At 38.7% G+C, this 24,306-nt stretch overlaps 1 protein-coding gene across 1 annotated transcript in view; it reads left to right on the top strand.

The window, feature by feature from the left end:
* Positions 1-3,566: 3,566 nt before the first annotated feature.
* The window catches only part of SRFBP1 (serum response factor binding protein 1), a 69,634-nt gene continuing 48,894 nt past the window's right edge, over positions 3,567-24,306 (top strand). The window contains 2 exon segments of the mRNA XM_051789416.1: positions 3,567-3,584; positions 3,586-3,684. Coding sequence (XP_051645376.1) covers positions 3,567-3,584; positions 3,586-3,684 — 117 coding nt within the window.

Raw genomic sequence — 24,306 nt, 5'->3', positions numbered from 1 at the left:
CAAAGCATCCTGACCATGACAAGCTGACAAGAAAATTTTGGCTTAGAATGAATTTAAGTCAGAAAACAGTATGACAAAGGGCCAACGAAGAAGCTGTGAGGCACAAAGATTCTTAACCCTGGAAGCCCACTGAGGTTTAAAAAGGGAAAAGAAACAAAATCACTTATTTTCATCAACGACTGACTGACAAGAAAACAAAATCGTTGGATGAAGAAGGACCAGAAGTATGTCATCAGGTCCTACAAGAAACTTTCAAAGCAAGTTATTTCAGTGTTCAGAGGAAAACTGAAGTTATGACCCAGTAAACTAAACAAGTAACGACTCTAATTGATGTGACGCCAGGCTGGCATTGGTTAGATTCACAGAACCACAGCTGGCTCCCTGGTCCTGCTTTTGTCTTTCTCTTTGCTAATATGCACAATGGAATTTAAGACTGGCATATCTAGGGATTAGTTTTGCATGAAATACAAGTGTGGTGGTTTGAAACTCCCAAGAATCTAATTTTTAAGTTCAAGCCCCCCTCCCACAGTTTGTCCCTGTGAGAGGGTTGAGTGATGGTATGGACTTGATATCTTTTTCACCCCATGTGGAGAGTTTTCAGACAAAACACAACCATTCGTTATTGGGGAAAGGGGAAAATATTTACAAAGGTTTATTTACACCCACATATATATTTACATTAATTAAATTTCTCCTTTTCTTCAATAAAAGTCCAGGAAGAAAAAAGTCTTTCTGTCACTTCTCAGGCCACAGTTCCTTCATTTCAGTTTTTTGTGGCACTGGTTAGTGTCCTTCATTTTCCTGAGGCAGCAGATTTAAGTATGGCAGTCAGGATTTTTGTTCTTACTTTGTGGAAATTCCAACCCTGAGCCCGAGCCTTCAGGGGATTTCCTTGTAGATCTTCACTCCTCTTGGGTTAGAACATTGAAGGCAGCTTTCAGTTCAGTCTTACCAAAGCTTTTCTGCTCTGTCTCAGCTCGCCAGCATGATAGAAACAGCAGCAGCAGCAGCAGAGGGCACGGCCACCTCCTTTGCATTCCGTCCTGGCTCAGCTCTCAGGACAACTCCGGGTTTTCAGTTCCTTTCTCCCTCTCTCTAGCTGCTGCTGCATTTCGGGACTCCCTAAGGGTTTGAAAGTCCACCCCTCCTCTTCAGGAAGTCTCTGGGTTTTGGGAAAGTGACACAGTCTTACCCCAAACCAGCTCTGTTGAGTTTTCCTCTGTTTTGTTGCCAGCTCTCCCTGCTGCAGGAACATCTCTGCGTCTCTCAGCTGGCTTCACGTTATCTCGCTGCTACTGGCTATCTTTTTGGCTTTCAGCCATCGCTGTCTCTGTTCAGGACTGCTCCGCTGCCGCTTTCAGTGTCTTCTGCTGCTGCTGACAGTAAGGGAACTCTTCCAGCTCTTGATTATGGGACCCGGTCCAGCTTTGACACTATACTGGGTCTCCCGTAGCCTCAGCTGGGGGCTGGGGGGCCCTTGGCCTCCAGAGGGGCTCACTGGCCCCCTGCTTCCTCCTGGCTCAGATCATGGCTACCTACCTTCTAAACTATCTTCACCACCTTCTCTTCTGTTTCTGTGGGTATGTAATTTTCGTAGGGCACATGTGGACTATTGATTGGTCCAGTATTATCAGTGGGGCAAACCATTACTACCCCAGAGAAAAGGTTTTTTCAAACCACCACAAAAGGAAGCAGCTCTTTATTTTCCTTGGATCTTTCCTTCTGGAGTTTCTGCATCCAATTTTACACTCAGTGAATACAAATCCAATCTAGATATGAGATCATATTCAGTAATTCTTAAGAATCTCTTGATAGTATTCTGTGTATCACATCCAAGGCTGCTCTACATTCAGACATAGTCAAATTCAGCTATTTCTCATATAGAACACTATAGCTGCTCGCTATCAGTAAAAAAGATCACTCTATGATGGTTATCTGACTTCAGGTCAACTGGATAAAACTGTCCAAATCAGAATTTCTTATAATGCAGCAGCTGCAGTAAACACCCTCATCTGCAGTTAGAGTCTAGACATTCTATCTACTTTACTGAAATTCAGCTCCTGTTGGAACAAAAGCCCTTTACTAAAATATAAAGGGAAGGTTCAAAGTAGTTTCAGTTGGCTCTTGGCAGAGCCAAATGAAACCTAGGCTGCTACTGAACATCCAGAACCACTTTCAGAAACATCCTAAATGAAACTCAAAAGTAATACTTTGAAGGACTAGCCTTGCCTCACCTCACTTGTAGACTTGATATAAAGAAAGTACAGTCAAAGGTGACTTAGCTGCAGTTCACTTACAAGAGATGCCTAAGTACCAGCTGGAAATCAAACACCAAAATATAACAAGATCCAAATGCTAGATCCCACAGATAAAACGCATTACAGAAACAGCTGACAACAGTTGTATTTGTTTAAATATTCAGACTTCAAAGCAGAATTACAGGCACAACAGTGCCATCCAGGGGCCAGCAAATTGCTGGTGAATGTCCAAAGAATTTCCTGAAACTGATCTTATTTGTATAAACAAAAATGGGGTTATGTTTAAAACAATTTCCCCAAATATTTTCAAATATGATCTCAGTTCTTTTGAATACTGCAACAGATAAACAGCAATGTGAAACAATAACTGATTCATTCTCTAGGTATGCTATGACTTTTCTACAGTTAAGCATGAGTTTTACAAAAGTCTTGTTTCAATAGAAGAATATTTGCAGCAATTCAAATCAACAATTCCTTCTAGCACAATAAACTGGCAATCACGAGAAAAGTTCTGATGAAACTTTGCCCAGCTTCTCAGACTGAGACATCATGAAATCCAAAAACATGTGCTCAGCCACACATCACTAAAGCTACTTAAAATTACCCACTTATATAAAATTTTGCACAACAAAAGCTTCAGGAGGCACAATTTCTATACAACTCATAATCTGCCTTCTGCACTACTGGATAATTCAATGTTAGAAGTGTAAAGCACTTTGAAAATGGAGGCTTTTTTGTGGAGTAGGGGAGATGGAGCAAAGTCTACACATACGGCAGTGGGGACCGTTCACCGCTGTAACCCAGCAGCAACACTGTGGGAAAAGCAAGAATCTCAGGATATTTCTAAGATTATAAACTACTCGGAGGGGCAGACGTCACTTCAGTTTAAGGATTTAGGGGAGTACACCTCTTTAGGCCTTTGATTCAGCCAACTCCGCAGCACGGGGCACGGTGGGAAGTTTCAAGTTTAACCTCGTGCGAAGCCAGCTCTTCTCCAAGAGCGGCCCCTGGCGCCTCGGGCAGGTCAGGTTCGGGATCCTCCTCCCGCGCACGCCGCACATCACCCCCGAGAACCAGAAGGGAACCTTTTTTACCCCGCTTTCTGAACAGGGAGGCCCGGACGGGCCACACCCGGCCCGGGGCGGGGGCGGGGCACGAGCGAGCTCTGCGGGGCGGGGCCGGAGGGCGCGGGGCGGGGCCGGAGGGCGCGGGGCGGGGCCGGAGGGCGCGGGGCGGGGCCGGAGGGCGCGGGGCGGGGCCGGGGCGGGAGCACGGTGGGCCGGGGCGGGGCCGGAGGACGCGGGGCGCATGCGCGCACTTTCGGTTCTGGCTGCCCGTGCTGTGGCGTGGGGAGCGAGCGGGGCTGTGCGGGGCGCCGCGGGCGGGGGACGGCACCATGGCTCCCGTGCTGAACCTCAACAACGAGGTGAGACCCCCGCGTCCTCGGGGGTGGCGGTGGGAGCGGCCGGGTGGACGGGTGCGGGAGGCTCGGGTCGGGGAGGGCCCGGCGGCGCAGGGGAGGCAGTGGCCGGAGGAGGGGGCCGGGGCACAGGGTGGGCACCGACGGGTCGCCCTGCAGGCGAGTAAGGTCGACATTGATTCTCTCCGAGGCCCGCGTGGCCGCCTGGAGCCGTAGGGAATGCCCCATGTGGCCTCAGATGGCTGCCTCCGTCCCGGTGGGAAACGCATCCCGCTCAGCGAAAGGGCTGCGACGCAAACAAACCCCCGATTTGTGAGGATAAGCTGCTTTTCGGGGAGTGCCCCGCAGCCGTCGCACGTGTTCCTCAGTGTGGCATCCTCCCTGTGGGCCTCGTTTGGTCGCTCCTGTGTTTGCGCTCATACCGACGTTTTCCCCGTGTTTCTCATGGACTCACCGAAGACCGGGCTACCTGTCTCCTGGATAGCAAACATATGATGTTGCCTTATTTTCTTGCAGGTGGAGGGACTGAGAATAAAAAAATCAATGTGTTAGAGCTAACTTTTTCCTATTCTGAAAGAAACTTGGTGTTTAATATTTATTTCAGAATATTTTTCCCACTCCATGGTGTAAATTCACTTAGTCAGGGGTGTTTCGCTTTGTGGTGTGGTTTGGCTATGCATTTGCAAATCATCCTGCACAATAAGCCTGACACAACTAAAGTGGCCTCATTTTTAGGTATTGCACCAACAGTTTAAAGTAGCTGACAGCTCAGCTATGTGTGGTATCAGCATCTGCAGCTGTCATTGTGCACTTCCAGAATTCCTACGTAATTAACAGTTTGGTTAACATTCATATTTGTCATCAGCAGGACAAAAATGACTATCTTCGAGGCACATGGTAACTTGGAGACAGGTTGATTTGCATATTGATTTGCAGATCAAGAATTTAGCATGTTCACCAGGAAAAATGTTTGATAATACGTAAAATACAGATATTTACTCAGTAATTTATTGCAAGTTTTTGGTCCTTGCAGTTCACAAATATAAGGTCAGAAATTAGTCATTTCACATTGAAATATGACAGTAAATCACCAAAGAAGAGGTTATCTCATTCATTGAAGAAGAGTTTTTTTTGATTGATCAAATTCAGGTGGTGTTTCATAGTCTTTCACCACAGAGATATTAGTATAACAAGGATGAAAACAGAAGCATTATTTGACTGAGGAGTTTTTAAGAAAAAGAATACAATGAGTTTCTGTACAAAAGTTTGGATAGGTTCAATAAGGACGTTGGGGATACCTTTTCATTGTATAGTTCAAACATAACCCTTTCCTAAGAGGAAACTGAAAGTAAGTTCTTATATTTTCTGGAGGTGAGAGTTTTCACCAGAGCTTGAACAAAAAGTTGACACTGTAGTAACAGGTCCATCCAACATGTAAAGTAGTACAGAGATTGAAATCGTGGATGCTGTCTTTTCAAGAGGGACAGAAGGTAAGGCTGGCTTACAGTAGGATGGAGACCTAGCGTGAATAGATTGAAAAGTGTTTTCCATTTCTATGCCGATGCCCTTTCATAAGTGTCAGAGCTGTGTTAATTACTGCAGTTGTTAGTCATAAAATGTGAAATAAATAAAATAAATACCTTATTTACTAATACTTGGGTATTTGTTACTTTTGTAACAAATACCCTCTGTGTATTTGTTACAGGGATGCCCTTGCAAGAATGCATTTTACTAGTAAAGACTATATGTATTCCTCTAATAAAGATGAAATGGGGGGATTTGACCATGTATAAAGGAATGATTTTGAAAAGTGCAATCAATTAAATAAACTTTTCTTGTGTATTCTTCCAATTTGCTGAGAGAAAGATGTACTGTAATTACACGTGCTCTATTCTGTGCACCTCTGGCTTTTTTCAGTCAGCCGATGCTGGGGATCATACTAATTTCTTTCCCCATTAGGCCATATCCAATAGGCATGATGATAGTTGTTGCAGAGACAACTTTGTGACCCTTATGGAGCTGATAAACTTGCTTGTCCTAGCTGGATTTACAGGACTTTAGTGTCTAAGGCAAGCCTAAAAGAAAGCTGGAGAAAGACAAATTAGAAAGGCATGTAGAGGTTGGACGGGGCTTTGAGCAACCTGGTCTAGAGGAAGGCATCCCTACCCATGGCAGGGGGGTTGGAATAAGACGGTCTTTAAGTTCCCTTCCAACCCAAACCATTCTATGAAATTCTGCTGTATTATACTTATGTATTTCAGGTTTTAATTCTGGCAAAGAAAGATTTCTGCAGTTAATTAATAAACTACCGTGTCCTGCAAAATGGTGGAGTCTTAAGAAATTCTTGGATGAGAGGTTTCAACATTTTCTGTACCAGTTCGTATTTTGTTTACAGGAAGAGCAAATAGTCTAAGAGCAGTGGTTCTCTGTGACATACACTGGCACTTATATTAATGTTAATTGACTTTTATTTTAGTTACTTTCTGTTTTATGTTTGATACTACTAACTAACAAAACAAAGTTACCAGTGTCCAAAAACATTTTTGTTTTCATTCCTATAAACTATATTGTTATAGGTAAAAGATGTGCAGCATCTGCTTTGTACAGGTAAGATATGCTTGTTTAGCTTATCTCTGAATGGAAATACCTACCTACTAGAGTACAGTTCAGTGTAATTTAATGGCAAGTGTTGTTTTAGTACAGCTGTGAAAACAGGAAAAAAACACATCACAGTCTTAATGGAATGTTTTGTTAGTACAGTGTAAAAATTAAGCCTTTGGTTCAAATATTGTAATGAAATAAAGTGTATATGTGCTTTGAAATTAAAGGAAATTTAATTGGGTGGTGATTTAGCTTCTAATCACCAAAGAAACTTGAAAGTTGGATATTATTATTATTATTGTTATTATGAAAATCCTCCAAGGAAATAAGACAAATAAAGGACTGTGATGTCTGTTTCCTTTCTGAGAGTTTTTGGACTCATTGGCTAATTTCAGAGAAATTGGAAAGGAGTAGAGACCTCAAAAGTCACTTGGTTTTGAGTTTTTTAATTATAATTTGCTTAGAGAATACTACATAAAGCAGTATGCTCTCAGCTGTTCTGATGTAATAAGGAACAAAGAATGAAAATGTTGCACTGTTTAGGTGACTGTATGAATGAGAGATTTGAGGTGACTGTACAGCGTTAAGGATCCAGGGTGAAAATAAGAGGAAATTGCAATTGTTGTGGTGAGGTGAAATAAGACGGAAAATAAAAACAAATCAGTCCTAATTTTTGAGTTATTCACAGCATAATTAGTTTAGATAGTCCATTACTCTCTCTTTTTGTGTAAAGTTGTTTATAGCAGTGTAAAAGCTTCAGAAAGTCACACTATTTTCATGTTAACATGTTCTTTTCCTTTATCGCTATTTGAATTTATATAGAGGTAATAACAGAAAAAAGCAAGGTCTTGGCAGAACCCATGGTTAGCAAGATCCAGTAATTTTAGGAAGACATCATCTAGCTGCTGATAAATAATGTGCTACAGTTTCAGTGTACCTGCCTGACTGAAAAATTAAGATTGAAAAGGGTTAAGAAACACAATTGTTTTTTTAATTCAAGCATCTTATTACTATATGGGGTCATTGCATTTTGAATTCTGTGCCCAGGGAAGAGTTGGGTGGCAGGGAGGGAGGGTGGGAAGGAAATAAAAGCTACAGAAAGTTAGAACAAAGTGAAACAGTGAAGACTAGGGTTTTTGAGAAAGAGGAAAATGCAGTATTTCTTACCATTTTCTGCTCATCGCTTTCTTTTATACAAAGGAAGGCCTAAGTTGTAGAATGAAAATTTCAGTTTTGCCATTATATATCCACTACATATGATCTTGCTTTTGCAGGGTTTGTCTGTATTAAGCTTAATTGTATTGTCCTGTTGTGCTTACTTTTATAAGCATGCACGCTGAAGGAATCTTTTTAAAAACCTGTTGCTGTCTCAAATATGTTCCCCATTTTAAAAAGCTTTCTAAGAATTTTCAGGTATTTTGCCACAGAATAGCTTCCAAAGGTAAACTTTTCTGGAAACATTTGCTAGGTGGCAGCACATAATCATCAACTGCCATGGATGAGGGCAAGTTTAAAGGGAGATAGGTCATGTTTAATGTGAAGAATTATCCTTGTTGATCAGCAATATAGAATAGTGTAAAACAAGCTTTAGAATTGGAGCTAACCCAGATTTGTGGGTTTTTTCTTTTTATTTTGTTTTGTTGTTTTTTTTTTTTTTTCCAGAACTGTGCTTCTTAAATAATGTTGTTCTGTTTTTACAGTCATAGTCTGCTACCGATATTGTATTATTGCAACAAATGTAAATATCTTTCTGCCCACCCTCTTTCTACTCCTTTTTCTTTTTTTTTGAATTCCATTCTGCTTACAGCTACCTCAGGGTGGTACGGTGCAGAAAATTCATGAAGCTAATGCAAATGATGTCTGTATAAATTGTTTTAAAAGTTAGAGTTTTAATGTGTATGTACATGAATGCTATGATGACTAAAGATGAATATTAGTAAGGCATCATATTATGTAAAGCAAGTTGTTAGAGTTGAGAGTTGTTTCTGCGTGTGGGATGTGAATCAAATTTGCCAAACTTGTTTGGATATGGAAACTTTGGTAAGTTGTATTTAATAATTAATTGCATATAGACAAAATAATTTTTCTCTATAAAATGTTACAGAGTTAGAATACTGACTTAGAAAAGGTTGAGCTGTATTTACAAAGCTGGGGGGGTTAGATAATAAAAGCTGATATCTGCATAATGCTTGTCGTCCATGATAGAAGTGTTCTTTTTCCCTGTATTTTCGTCTATTAAACAAAGTGCAGAATTAAAATTATTATGTAGGGACCTTAGTAATGAAGCTGAAGGTGGTGAATTCCATTCAGTAGTTCCAGCATTTCCATTCCATGGATTCCAGCATTTTGTGCTGTGATGCTCAACATGGCAACGCTCAGCTCTTCTGCTCTTTTAGCTTTAGGACTGACATCCTCACCTCTTGAATTATCTGAACTGTAGTTTAGATGAATGACATCTTTAGAAAGCAGTCTGGACCTCTGACTTAAGAATTTTGCTAGTGCATGGCAAAAGCGCAGGTGGGTAGTGTTGCTGGTAATGAAAAAGATAGACAAAAAGCCATGGGAAATAACTCATGAAGAAGGACTGAGGTAGAGTCTCTGGAAGTCTGAAACTGCAGTTTGAGTTATACCTGTAATTCAGTAATTATACAAAATTATATCTATAACTCTTGAATCTTTTGTCACAGTGCAACCAGAGGTAAACATATATTTGGAGATGCTTATATAAAGACTGTGTTGGCTTGGTGTAGCATTGGTAGGTGTCATTTGTCCTTAGGTGGTCAGACACAGCTCTGATGACAAACAGAAAAAAGTTACTAAAATTACATTTATACATGCCTTCCTTTGTAAATTGTGGAAAGGTCAAGTACATGCTTTTAAAAGTAAATAATTTTTGGTAACCAGATTTTCTGTATATCATTACAAAAAATTTGCTCTGAATGGAATATCAGGAAGGAATGGGGAGGGGGAAATTTGAGGGGGTCATTCTTTCCTCCTGACACTGAATTGACTTGTATAAGCAAGAACTGCATCATGATTTTTGTAAGGGTCACTAAACATGAAAAACCTGATTGCTTACCCATGCTAGTCCTTAATGTATTGTGTATTTCTATTTTTTATATAGTAGGTCCAGCATGCTTGTATAAATGCAATTTTTAAGTTGATAAGAAATTAACATAAAGTTTTTTAGTCATTGAATGATCATGATTTCTGCAAGAAACATTCTATACAAAGTGAGTTTGACTTCACCATGGTATTTATTTATATTTACTTAGGGTCTTTCTTTCAGCCTTCGTCAGACTGCTACATCACTGAGATGTGATACACCTGTCTTTGTTTTTGTTGACTTAAGATGACAACTTAGACATATAATTTAAGATTTTGTTTATTAATTGTCTGTTACTTTACCCCACATTTTATACTGTAGAAACTGGGACAATTTTTAAAACTGAAGCGCCTCTCATACAAAGCTTTTTTTGAAGAACTGCTTTGCTGTTCAGACAGATATGACATGCCCTGGAAGGAGTGTGATTTTCCAAATGTGGTTTCACAGGCACTTGGACTCACTGTTTGTGAATCTAGGGATTTTCACTCTCCTTGCTCCTCACCCATTCCAGCCACATGGTTTTGCCTCCCTCTTCTGTAAGCATAATAATTTTTTTGCTAGAGTAGTCTTCTGCTACATATTTAAGGTAGCAGTGTTTTTTAGGGAGTGAGAGCTTCAGGAATGTGGGACCAAAGATAAATGGGAGGGGTGGAGATGGACTGTCCCACCACAGTGAGCTGTTGACGTAAGCATTCAGTGTTTTAAACCTGAATGGCTAGTGTTATCTAAGGTGTGTTGTGATATTTTAAAGTGCATTCCTAGACTTTCTTTACCACTGATAAAAAAGAGTCCTAAATTGAAGCTTTCAAAAAAATTACTGACGGAGTGCTATAGGCGTTACGGTGTTTAAAGCTGTCTAAAATACTGCGCAGCCAGCCCGGTGCAGTGATTCAGGCATCTCTCTGAAGATCTGTTTGTGTGCTATCCCCTGGGCTATGCGGTTATCTAGGAGTTCCTTTAGGGCATTTTAATATTCGTGTCTGATGACTTTATAGCTGCCTAAAGGGGAAGGGAGGCTTGAGATGAGGCATCTGACCAGTTGTCTGGTATTGGACTGAGTTGTGTGATGTTTTACTGCTCATAATTTAAAATATCATGCTGTCTTTTAAGGCACGCCCCTCTGTCTGATGGAGAAAATGCAGAATTTTTAGTTTAATGGCTTAGTTGTAAAGCTTTCCAGTAGATGACAAAGCTGATGTATAGGTTCCCTCAGTCTAAGAAGAGTTGAATCCTGTGATCTCAATGACCAGCAGAGTGCACTAATCACAAATACTAACAAATACTGTTACTGGGCTACTGTCTGGCAAGAAAGGGAGATTTTATGGGGTGAAGGGAGCCTGGTCCATGTATTTCACCAGTGGGAGCATTTCTGTAGGGAAAATGCTCCAAGAGCTGCTTATCCAACAATTAGTATAAAATACATGAGCTCCCTGAAAGGAAAAACTGAAACTGAGGACCGTTTACTCCTAATGAAATTCTTGCTAGTCTACTGCAGAGTTCCCTTTTGCTGTTTTTTCTGTGGTTTATGGGCCTTGTTTGATCCAGCTGTCCATACTATCCAGTATGCTGGCCAGGCCACTTCCTTGAAGTAGAAGCATTTGTTCTAGACTCCCTCACGCTGAACTGAGTCTGTAGTATTAGGTTTTTCAGTTCTGTTAAGTACCCCAGCATCTAGACAGTTCTTGTACTGTTCTGAGCTATCTACCAGTATGCTTAAGCTGTATCAGAGACTCTTGCACAACTTGAGTCAGCTTTAGGTTCTTCTGAGACCAAAATTATTCTTAATGTAAAGTGGCTAGGTATTTTTGAAAAAGTACAGGTGTCTAGGGTGCTCTGTGGTCAGAGTTTAAGCTGTGGCTGAATACTGGCACTGCCAAGATCTGTGTATCCCTGGCTTGCATGTGGTCTTAAATACTTCCTTGAAGCTGGTCATACTGTCTCTTAAATATCACTAAAGTCGGTCTAAAGTCTCCAAAAGGCATATAAACAAGTTATGAGAACGGAGAAAGGATAAGTTTCTACACAATTCAAAACTGAATATCTAATCTTTTCCATCAGTTAATTTCTTAGTATACTGGCAAATCACTGCTTTTTTTCTGTAAATTACAAATCTGTGCAAAGTTGGAAAGCAAACATGGCTTTCTCTTTAAACTCTGGAATACTTGGCAGCAGTCACTTTAGCTCTATGGAAATGCATGTAAAAATTCTTGCATTAGTTGTGTTACTAATAAATAATTCCAGGCACAACAGTTTCTTGAAGAAGAAAGTTGTGCTACACTTGGCTTGATTTCTGCTTAAAACAGTTGAAGTGTTAAATTACTGACATTCTTTTACAGACCATGTAAATGTCCTAAGGAAAAGGTCTTTTGAAAGCTTATGAAATTTCCAAACTTATACTCTGCGAGATAGAATTCGGAGGAATTGTGGTTTTTTTTTTTTCCCTAGGAACTCTTCCAACAGCTGTTTCTAAAGTTTCTAGAGTTGCCACATCATCAGTTTTACTAATATTAGCAGCAAATTCTGATCTGCTATTCGCATAGATTTTGTTTCAGCAGATTACTGAAGCAATTAAGCTTGGCAAACTAGGCAGTTTTTTGCTTCTGGCAGCATTGTATACAGCCGTTATCAAACTACTGTACTTCAGGACAGTAATGAACACTTTTTCTTAGCTTAAGTGGTTTATATAAAGTGTGTGTGGTAGGCCACGTAGGCTAGTAAGATGCTCTCATAAAACAAAACATCTGTGGTTCCTTGGTGTGGTAGTGTACTATAATGAAAAAAACATGCAAATGGTCATGGGAAACTTTGTAACTTTTATTTTAAAGGAACTGTGAGATACTTGCAGTACACTGTAGTTTTTTTATCGGATGTAATTTATGGCTATATATGCATGAGTAAAATACAATTTAAAAAAAGATTCAGTTACAGAAAATGTGCGTAATTGCTTGGTGCTGTCATTGCAGACGTCTTTCTACAACCTTTACATTGCTGGGTCTGGAGCTTGCTGCCAAATGAAGAAGGAAGCAAGGCTGAAATGGGTGTAGAAGGGAAGGGGTGGTGATAGATGTTTTTGTAATAGAATTTGGGGGCCTGGAGGAGGGGATGTTCCTAGAAGGAGAATAAATAAGTTGTGAATTCATTGCAAACTGCCTTTTGGTATGGCAAGGATAAACTTTTTTTCAGTTTGTCTTATGCTGTGAAGGTCAGTAGTGGAGAGCAATTAAAGAAAAAGTGGCCAGCTACTAGATTTGGTGACTTTTTAAATTGTCCTTTAAATCATATAAGGGAAAGGAATTTTAAATTCTTATACTAATTTTATACAAAAAAAAATTACCATTACATTATTTCCGTTGTGAAGGTGGGTCACAATGATAACTGTTTATTCATATGATATTTAATACCAAATGAAGTGTGTCTAAGGGGAGACTTTATCACTCTCTGCAACCACCTGAAATGAGGTTGTAGTGAGGTGGGTATTGGTCTTTTTGCCATGGAACAACACAAGAGGAAATGGCATCGAGTTGTGTCAGGAACAGTTTAGATTGGATATTAGGGAAAATTTCTTCACCTAACGGGTTGAAATGCTCTGTAACAGGCTGCCCAGGGAAGTGGTTGAGTCATCATCCCTGGAGGTATTTAAAACGTGTAGATCTGGCACTTTAGGGACATGGTTTAGTGATTGGCTTGGCAGTATTTGGATTATAGTTAGATTTTAGGATCTAAAGGGTGTTTTTCAACATAAATGATTCTGTGAATCCTCTTTGCTGCTTTTTGAGAGCGGATTAGAAAAAATATAAGGTCATGTACAGGTATGCTAATGTAGGAAGAGATGAGTGAGTAGAGACTGGTTGCATGAGAGGCTGGCAAGGACTGTTTTGAATAGCAACTGCTTCAAAGGAATGAATAGGGGATTTCATCCAGAGGCAAATATCTCTGGAGAAATGCAGCAAAGAAAATTAGTAGCTCAGGAGGGCATAACTTATATGCATGTTAAGATATGAATTCCAGACAGTGAAAAGCAAAAGGGCAGTTAAGGTGATTACTTGCTCATGAAGCAGTTGAGGAATAATGAAGGAAGGATGGGAATAGAGAGATAGCTGGTAATTCTTTAAATATTCCAGCAGTCAAAATGAGAGGTGGGTGAACAAGATGAAAATAGGATGAGGAATGAGGAGAGCTCATAAGCAGGGGAAAGGGGGAAACCTATGTTCCATAAGAAAAAGCTAGAGATTGAAGAAGAAGGGAATTCTCCAGCAGAACGAGCACTTGGTGTGGAAGAGAAATTTTAAATGGCTGGAGAATGAACATACCATTGGGCAGATGGGTAATGTGGGAGCACTTGTTCTGTCCCAACAAAGAAGATTTTGCAGGAACCTTTGAGCATTGCTCTGAGTTGTAAATAACTAATACTGGGATAGTTGTAGATCTCTTGTAGATCTGATGTCTTGGCAACTGATGGAGAACTAATTGTTTGAAGGTACAGTTTTTAAATGAATAGTGTATGTCAGACATCTGGCAGTGATATTGTAAGCTCTTTATTCCATCTACTTTTCATACTTGTCCTTTTCCTCAGCTTCTATTTTACGTCATGAAGAAAATTCCAGGAAGAATACAGATGATTAGATTTTATTTCTTTTAAACACTGACTTCCCCATGTGTTTGTGCTTATGAAAAATTCTCATCATGAAATTAGTCTTTTTAAACTGTTCTGGGGGAATAAGGAGCACTAACTGGTGTAGCAAGATAATTCTTCATTCCCGCTAGCAAAAATTTTTCCTGTCCTTCCAAAAAGACTGAAAAATAACTTACACGGTAGTACCACTCTTTAATATTTATTTATTTATTTATTTGCATAATCTGTAACTGCTAACTGGAAAAAAGTTCCTACAAAAAAATTTAAGTCATAGAGACATTATAGTAGAAATCAGCTTAATGGAAGAGCAGTTTTCATGTGAGAAGTAGCATAGTGTTTCAGAGTTAGTCAGGCCAATAGTATTGGAACATATTTGAAGCCAACAGTAGTTCACATTCTGGTGATTTTAGTAGTCTGACACAGGCTGAATGTTCATCTTGTGTAAGTCAGAAAAATCTGTGATGCAAATTTGGATTTCCCCTATATCAGTTTTTATCACAGTGTGGTTCCTGAGGCCATGGCTTTTGCTAGTCAATGGAGTACTCTAGGTCTGAATAGGGGTTGCACTCATTGAATGTGTTGTGATACTTATATTTTATATGCATGCCAATTGTCCTTGTGCTAGGGGCACCATAAGACGTATGAAAAGCTAGACTTAATAGTCCATTGGTAAACAAAGTCTGAAATATTTTGCTTTTGTTAGCTTTTTTTTTTCCATAAGGAGAAGACAGATTTTTTTTTTAAGAAGATATCCAAAGATACCAAATACTTTGAACATCTAATACTACAAATATATCTTTTCTGTTCTTTTTAACAGACATGGAAAAAAAATGCTTATGTTTTTTTTCACCTCCTGGAACATCACTCATTAACTTTTATTCGATAATTTTATTAGACTAAACATCATTCCTTGCTTCCTTATTGTTCTCTGTTATTCCATGCCATACGTCTCTACTTACTTACTGTGTGTTTTGTTATATTGCAACTATTTATATAGATGATTTTTTTTCTTTCTAAACTTTATAAGTGTCATATCTGAACATCTGACAAGAAAGCAGACTCTCTTGGGAGTTACAGATTAGAGACAGGAGAAAATTTTATCCTCAGTTTAAAATATATTTGCATGAGAGAAATTTCTTCAGGTAGTGAGGAGAGTGTAGTACAGACCTGCTTATCCCTCCAAAATGTATCAATACTGGTGATAGTTACTTATATGATGAAAATTAACTGTAACTGTTGCAAGACTTGAGTCCTGGTTTGCTTCTATCCAGAAGCGAAACTGAGTTTCACTTTGGCAGCAGGAGTTGATAGCTGTTAATTTTGTTGGTAGTTGATCACCTTTTTTGATGGGAGTTTTCACATACCTAAAGAACCTTCTAGCCTTTTGGTTTTCCAGTACTTATGCCTCTTCTTAGTTGTATGGAGAGGAATAAACTTTACAGAGGAGGAGTTTGAAGAAAAATAGTTTAAATTAAAAAAAAAAAAAGTTTATTGTTCTTATAGTAAGATCAGTAACTTTTAATTTCAGTTTTCACAATGCAGGCTGTACCTATATTTATGGTCAATCTAAAAATTGAGATATTTAGTTTATTTTTTTTTTATTCTTCAGATTTGTAGGGAAATGGAGAAATGATATAGTAGGTATTTCTCCAACTTGATCAGTCCTCAGCTAATGCTGATTTGTTTTATTTGTTTGATGAACTTAAAACCATTTTTCCTTAATGATTCTTCTATGCTTGCATGATTACAACTATATAGTAACATTAAAATATAAATTTTGAAGTGGATTAGTCTAACTACATATTTGGCAAATACTGTGCTGCTATAACATTGCACAGGCTTCCCATTCTTTCCCTGGCCTCTTGGTGTTTGAGACTAGTGTAGGCTGAGAGTAATCGAAGTTACTACAGAAGTATCTTTTTTACATGAAGTATCTTGCACAGAACTTTTCCTTCTTCTATTCCATTCAACAAGTTGTCAGGGTTCTAATTTCCCTGGAAGTTTCAATCACCAGATTAAAAACATCAGTCCAAAGAATGTGGTAAGAATAAAATGTGTTGTGTGTGTAAGCTGAAAACCAATGATGCCTGGCATGTTACAACTTTGAGGCCAATGTTCCTTAAAACTTCATACGGCTAGCCTGAGTTATTCCTCTGTCTCTGCAGTTTTTTAGAGTATTATGCTTGGGGTTACTCACTTTGAGTGCTCTCTGTAGCTGTCTTTATGGCCTATTTCCCACCTGTTTGGACGATCAGGAGATGTGACTGGTGTTCTGTGGCTGGTTTGGGGCCAGACGTGCTGGCAAATGAGTATGCACGTACTATTTGGCAGCCAAAATGGAAAAGATTTGAATTCTCCTTGTGTAGTTCTTCCATGCTAGGCATGCTAATTTTAGTTCTTATCTTCTACTTGGCTACTAGTCTTCACAAAATGTGTTGGAGCTCTGGCCTATGCTGTTTTGTCAACCTTGGTTACTGTTTAATAAGTAAGTTACTGGAGAAGGATGCTGACAAACAACATACTGACAAACCTGATTTCCTCAGAAATCAGGCTAATAAATGTAATTTCGGAATATACAGTTTTAACATTCCACTCTTTCAGAATACCTGGGAAAAGTTGTAGCATACTGGCACTTAATTCTTGAAGTTATGGTGGCTTAGGAGACCAATAGAAAGAAAAAAGATCATTAGCAAAAGAAAAAGATCATTAATTAAACTAAATTGGAAATACTGAGCAACTAAGAAATTTTTAAGATCTAAATTTTGGAAAAAAAAGTGAAGAAAGAGAGACTTGTACGTTGACATGGACACAATATGTTTTAAATGTAGGATAGGATATGGTTTCCTTAATTTTTTTTTTGCATGTAATTTATCATAACATAAGCATTACTTAAAAGTAGTTATACAAATTTATGTGATAATAAAGAATTTAAAGTCTAAGTAAACTACTGAAAAGCAAAATTATACATAGAAGAATCAGCTTGGCTGGCAGTCTTCAGAATTTCCATCTTAAGCTTTGAGTTAGCTCAGATGCTGATTGTCAGCTTACTTATTACGTCCATCATAAACTGCGTCACCTTTCTGGGTACAGATCATGTCAATGAGTGTTGTCCAAAGCACTGCCAGAACAAATGAATGCGTAAATGGTATGAGATAAGTTCTACCACTGCAAAAAGAGGGGGGCAACATATATTCTTGTTGGGCTAATTGACGTGCAGCTGCTGCTGTCCCTGTTTTCCCATTTCCATCCCACCTTCAGTTAGTACCCTCATACAAGCAGAGTGATCATCTTACAGCGGAAGCTGAGCAGCTGTGTTGTGGTTCAGAAATGAATCTTGATGTTTTACTTAATGACAGAGCAAAGGTGCATGCTAATCTGAGTCAGACAGTGTGACTGTTGACATGCTGTTTGACCATAGAACATTGGAGGCCTGTTGTTGAGGGATGGATGATCCATGAATGCCCAAGTCATGTAGTTTCTTGAAAGTTAACTGTAGCATGCAAAGAACAACTAGGTGGCTAGACAAATGATAGTAGGACCCTTGAAATGCGCACTTAATCAAGTGCAATCTACTAACTTGTTATTTTAAAACTCATGAGCCCTATGGAGAAGGACTTGTGGGTCCTGGTCATGAAAAGTTGAACATGAGTCAGCAGTGTGCATTTGCAGCCCAGAAAGCCAGTCATATCCTGGGCTGCATCCAAAGCAGTGTGGCCAGCCGAGCAAGGGAGAGGATTCTGCCCCTCTACTCTACTTTGGTAAGGCCCCATCCTGGAGCACTGCATCCAGCTCTGGGGTCCTCAGTACAGGAAAGACATGGACCTGTTGAAGTGGGTCCAGAGAAAGGCCACTAAAGTGATCAGAGGGATGGAACATCTCTCCTATGAGAAAAAAACTGAGAGTTTTAGCTGTTGAGCCTGGAGAAGAGAAGACTTCAGGGAGACTCTATTGCAGCCTTTCAGTACTTCAGAGGGGGCTTATAAGAAAGATAGGGACAGATCTTTTAATAGGGCTTGTTGCAATAGGACAAGGGGTAATGGTTGTAAACTAGAACAGGTTTGATTAAGACTACATGTTAGGAAGAAGTTTTTTTACAATGAGAGGGTTGAAACATTTCAACAAGTTGCCCAGAGCGGTGATAGATGCCCCATCCCTGGAAATATTCAAAGCCAGATTGGATGTGCTCTGAGGAACCTGTTGTAGTTACAGATATCCTACTCATTGCATGGGGTCCATGCAAAACACTGAGTCCAACCAAACAGTTTTGTGATTCTGTAAATATTCAACAGTTAAGTGCTATGTAAAAGGAAATGTAAATGAGAAAAGGTAGAGAAGAATATAAGGGAAAGAGTGCTGTGTTCACGGTTTGCCAAAGTTTATGCACTCATACCATTCCTCTCTTGTAAATATTTCTACTGTGCACTTTTTCAAGTGACTGGTACCTATGTCTGAGGTAATCACACCAAGGTAGAATGAGGGGAAAATGATCTGATGCACTGGTTTGTCCTGTCAGCTGAGCTGTCAACTCTGCTACTGCTTTTCATGCAAGATGGAATGATATCTAGTGAAATGCTTTAGTTTTACATTTCGTTGCAAAGGAATTTATACTTAATTGCTGGTAACAGTAGGTCTAGTAATATCTCTTAGTTCTGTCAGAGAAACCCATCCCTTTATGCTTCGGGGCCTTGACAGACAAATTGAATTTAACTTGTATTTAAAACATTTGGTGATCTAGTACCAAATGGTCAGAAGAGAGAGCTCTAGCTGCCTACCAGTGGTTACCCTAATACTGCAGTTTGTGAATTGTAGAAAGTGAAAAGTTGGCAAGTGCTCAGCAGTGTTACTCAAGTCATTTTTAGGTATAAGAAGGTTAATCTTTAAAACCTACACATTAACCTGAGTCATGTTATATTTTTTAAATATCCTTAGAATAGAGGTATAAGTTTGTGAACTTCTTTGACTGTCTTTTTTTGACAACCATGAAGTTTTACAGAAAGGTGCTTATTTTACTTGAAGTGGAAGAAGATGAAGTAGCAACATGACAATGCATCTTAAAGGAGGGGGGAAAAAAAGAGAAAAAATAACAATCCCAAGCCAAAGCAATCACACCACCAACCATACCTCCAAATTAATACTGGAAACACAATGGTTGCATTTCTGTGTTTGTTATGGAAAAGATGTCTTACTCAGTTGTGTGACAGTTCAACTCTGCAGGTTTGGATCATGTTCGGGACCCATATAATTAATGTAAGGTTGGTAGTGAGTCAGAATAGGCAAGGTATGGTGTTATGCTTTAGATTATGCTTTAGATTATGCAAGTAACGTAGAGGTTCATAATGTTGCCTTGGGAGCAGTGCTCCTTTCCAGCTGGTTTTAAAACATTCATCATTTGAAGAGGGGGAAAAGCCCTCAGCACTCACATTATTTATTTTTGTGTGTTCATCCTAATAATTCTTGTCACTACTGTTACTGTCTTCTTGTAAAGTCAAAGCTTAAGGAGGCATGAAATTCACATGTAGCTTCTAGCTGGAGCTCTGGTCTAATTAAGAAATCCTAGACATAGGATTAATTTGAGCTTTGGTGTATTGACTGCCTTGATCACATCCCCCTACAACATTCCATGGAAATATTTTTAGCAGAGTGCTAGCTAGGAGCTTTCAAACTCTAGCTGATTAATCTAGCTGATCAATTAAATACAGAGTTAGAAATCACCTTCAAGTAGTCCTGTGTTTTGGAAGACTTGTATAATTTTTATTTCCATGTGGTTAGATATGAAATGTAATATGTAATATCACATCTTTAGGCTAGTGTATCACAGTTTTTCTTATCTGGACGTTTACAGCTACTGCTGTTGATGTAGGGTTTAGAAATGTGTCTAGCCAGCTCATGATTCTGGTTTGGACTTGAGTGCTTTCTGAACTACTACATAGAGTCTGACTCCATGCAGTGAAACACTGACTTTGAAGCAGTAAATCCGTTAAATTTTGGTCTTTGGCAATGACCAAGTAATTCTAGGCTGGCCTTACTCCCTCCCAACTATCTTAGATATTTGGAATTGCTTTGTAAAACCTTGAGATGAAAATGATCTTTTCTAGCAGTTTGAGTACTCACTGTGGTTTCCACTTGGAGAAATTATGCTAGAAATGACAACTGTTCTCCATGCAGGAGGAAATACAGTGCTATATTGAATAAAGAAATTCATATTTCAGTGGTTCAGTTGAGAAAGTACAAAGAAAGCAGCATGGGCACACTGTGGAGGAAGGGTTTGACAGTAACTCACGAGGAGGATGTGTGGTACTCTTCCTGTGAGGAAGGTGGCAATATGCCCAAGTGGGCAGTGTGCTTTTTTCCATTCATCTTCAGCAACCCACTTTGGGAATTTGACAGGGTGAGTGTCCAGAGGCCTGAGAAGCTTCTGGCTTTATGGATGCCTCCAGCTAGTGGTGGCACTTCTGCCTGCTTTGGGCAGCAGGGTGCAATAGTTGAATCCAGAAGAATTTTCCTCAAGTTTCATGAACTGTGCATTTTGTTAGATGTATGGGGGTTTAATTGAATCCACTTGATTCACACCTGTTTCTGCATGCAGGTGAAGATGGCAAAAGCAAGATTAACACCACATTGATATGGAACAAACTAACTGAAAAACTATGTTCCTTAGCACTATCTGGCATTTGATCTGTATATCAAATAAAGGGATAGCTTATTTATTGTACTCTAGTTTATTGTAGTCCATCTCTATCTCCTCCTGTACATTTTTGTTTTGCTCTTTTGCCCTGGAACTAGCTAATATTCCTGTGACCATAAGGGAAAACAGTTCAGGAAACTGATCTGGCTGAAAATTCACTTTGTTTGTTTTGCTTATACATTCTTTTTTGTGGTATATATTTGTATAAAACTGTCCCAGAACTGGACCCTGATACTCCACACAGGTGTGTTATGTTGTTCTTGTTGCCTTTATCATCCTACTCATATGTGTTTTTATAATGCAAATATACGAAGCTGTAAGTCTATAATTGCCTATTTCCACATCTTTTCACATATGTAAAATATATACGGTAATATAGGGGTTCTTTTTGTAAAAAAAAGAAAAAAGGAAACTTGGCAATTGCTAACTTTTCCTAAGAATCTAAAAATCATTAGATCTTTCAAGCTGACATTCCAGATAATAGAGAGAAATATTTGTAATGAAGTTCCAGAAACATTTTTTCACTTAGATTATTCACTCAAAAGATTATGTACTATTGTTAGTTCTGGCTAATATGTGATCCAGCTGCAGGTGTTTTGAATTTTAAAACTCGCTGTTGCCAAATAGCACCAAAAATTAACATTGAGAATACTGTTGCCATGGTAATTTCTTGGTTAGAAGACTGCCAAGAAACTATAAAATGAAACCAATGCTTTTGATGTGCCCTAAAACGAGGAAAGGAAAGAAGATCAGTGAGAACTCAAACATTACTTACTTCAATGTTTTTCTTGTATTGAAGAGAGCTTGAATACTCAACTTAAATACATTTCACTTTCTTTTTGTTGGGTTTGTTTTTTTTAAGCTGGATTTCTTGCTTTGACATTTGTTAATGTATAATTTAAGCAATTTGCAAACTTTTTTAAAAAAGCAATTGTACAAAACACAACTGATGTTAGTGTGTTTTTAATGACTTTCCCTTTCTACTTTAGCAGCATTGCTTAAACTTGAGGGAGTTAAAAAGTAAATCTTTTATTGCAGTAAAATCAGAAAACTATTGTATACTTTTGGGCAGATACAAATATTTTTCCCTTTTGCTTTGAGTAATTTTGATCTTAATAGTATGAGGCTCTCATTTCAACCTGCAAGGATGTTCTTGGCATAAAGGGAATCCACGAGGACTGAGGTATATCTTGTACCTACACTTTCATTTTTTTCCTATTGTTCATTCACTAGACCCAGTTTGTGCAGGTATATGGTAATTTGTCAATAGCATTATGATCAGCTATATTTAAAATAGACCCTTTCTTGAGACAGAATTTACAGGGTAGGTTCATGATGTTGTCTCCTTTTTATCCCACTCTCAGGTGTGACGCTTATGACAGTTAAGTCCTGTTAGCTTGGAGAGCCCAGGAAGAAAATGAAGTGGAAAAGCAAGCTCAGAAATACCCTCTTTTTTTTCCAGGCACCAAGTGATAGAAAAGACATAAGAGACCCTATATTGCAAAGTAGAATTGGATATGTCTGTGTAAGATTACAGAACATTGCTTTAGAAATGATATCTTCAAATTGTAAATGAAATATTTTTGCAGTTGTGTCTGGGCCTTGAAGACAATCTTCACAGAGGAGAGACTTTACCATGCTGGGGGAAAGTCTGGAGGCCTCTGTTTGACCTCTGGATGTATGTTTGTACAACATTATGGATATTTCACAATGTTATAAACTCTCACAATTCTTTTTTTTAGGTGAGGTTAGATGCAGTGTATTTACTTGAGGAGAACAAAATGATTTGTCTTTTCTGGTTGCTTATACTAGAACTAGGACTAGACTGTGTGCTGGCTTAAAGCAGAAGTAGATGAAGAAATTCTGGTCTGTCTAGTGCTGGTTGTTTAAGGATTTAATAATTTAAGTGCATTATTGGGTCACGACCAAAATATTCAGTACCTCGTGGGCTGAAGCCCAAGAAGAACAGTTGTATGTGCTTCAGGCTGCTTAGAGGAAAAAGACATGTCCATCAGTTTATTGGCTTTCATGCATTTTGGATAGCTGAGGCTGACTGCCCAAGTTAACTTCTAGTAACTTTGAGTTAAGAAGTATTTAAGACATTCTGAGTCCTTCAGGTATTTTCATGCGCAGTATTAGTTTTTGTATATGGTAACATGAAAATCCACTTTTCTTTCACAGTTGCTTGAGTATTTCAGTGCTTTTTGAAAAGAATATACTTAAATGAATCATAGGCAGAAACATGTTAGTGCTTCTCTTAATCCATCAGATTTTTTTTAAAGAATGGTATTGGTCTTTTTTTTTTTTTTTTTGTCAAGTACAGTTGATACTGTAGTTCAGAGTAGTCACATACCTTTCTTGATACATCTACAAATCTTTAGCCACACTTTATTTTTTTCTAACTGGCTGAACACTAGGTTAGTTTGGAGGCATGTTGCCTGTACAGACCTCAAAACAAGTTTCAGAAGTGGCCAAGTATAACATTTTATTCTAATGTAATGTTTCTTTGAGAACTTTGCTGCTGTTTAAAAAATGTGAAGGCAAATACCTTTGACTAGTCATGTGAATTTGAATGTAATATTGCACCTGCACTGTCGTTTTGTCCACATTCCTTGGTCCTCCTAATATGAGGACCATTCTGTGGTTCTTTAGGGTTTCAGAACCAAACCCAGATTTTTTGGTGTTGTTTTATCAAAAAATACCTTAGGTTTCTCTTAAAGAAACTTGAAGATCTTGATACAAGTTTTGTTGGAACAGCTAAATTATGTAGGAGGCTCTTAAAATAACTTTCTGTTATTACACGTGTCTTGTCTTTTATTATGTTCAATAATCATGTCCCATCAATTTAAAAGGGATAATGTCTGTGATGTCAGAAGCCCTTTCCAGACAGTCTAATACTGATTCAGGCACTGATTCAACCCTTCCAAGACTTTTGTTGGTTGAAATTAATTTGTAACTATGAGTGAAATACCAGTGTTCAAACTGAAGTATTTTCGTGGGGAAAAAAAAAAAACAACCAACCACAAAACAAAACAAACAAAGAAGAAAACTTAGAAATCAAAGGTACAATTAAGTACTCCTGTGTCAGTTTCTCTCTCTGTTCCCAAATCTTCATTCCCGAAGCCTAGCCATGATTCCCTCTGCTTGGGCATGAGAAGGGCTTGGATATGCTGAGGATTCAGAAGGCCTGATTAGACTACCACACAAGACTTCAAATCCCTGGGAATACTTATTAACCCTTCAGGGTTAACCTGGAATAGGAAGGCAAAGTGGCTGAAGCTATTAGTTTTTTCATTTCTCAGCTGTAAATTCTGGGTTAAGTACAGTTCTTGTGATGCCTTTAAACACACACTTGTTATATGGATTGTTTGCTAGAAGTCACCCCCTTGGTTTGATATGTACCCTCTTGTTCCTTTGTACCATGTCATTTGTACCCATCCATTCAGATCAGGGCTGATTTTATTGCCAGATGTTTCCAGGAGTAGCCATGTGCCAAGTATCACTTGAATGTAGGTTGTGCTGAAATCAGTAGTTCCTGTTATAATCCCCCTCAGTAATGTGCACTCACTGGAAAAGGTGAATTGCAGGAGAGAGTTTCTATTT

Source organism: Manacus candei, unplaced genomic scaffold, assembly GCF_025592945.1.
Source record: "Manacus candei isolate 608988 ecotype Guabito, Panama unplaced genomic scaffold, ASM2559294v1 h1tg000027l, whole genome shotgun sequence".
Classification (NCBI taxonomy): Eukaryota; Metazoa; Chordata; class Aves; order Passeriformes; family Pipridae; genus Manacus; species Manacus candei.
Note: the sequence above shows the minus strand (reverse complement) of the source record. Positions and strands in the feature narration are given on the sequence as shown.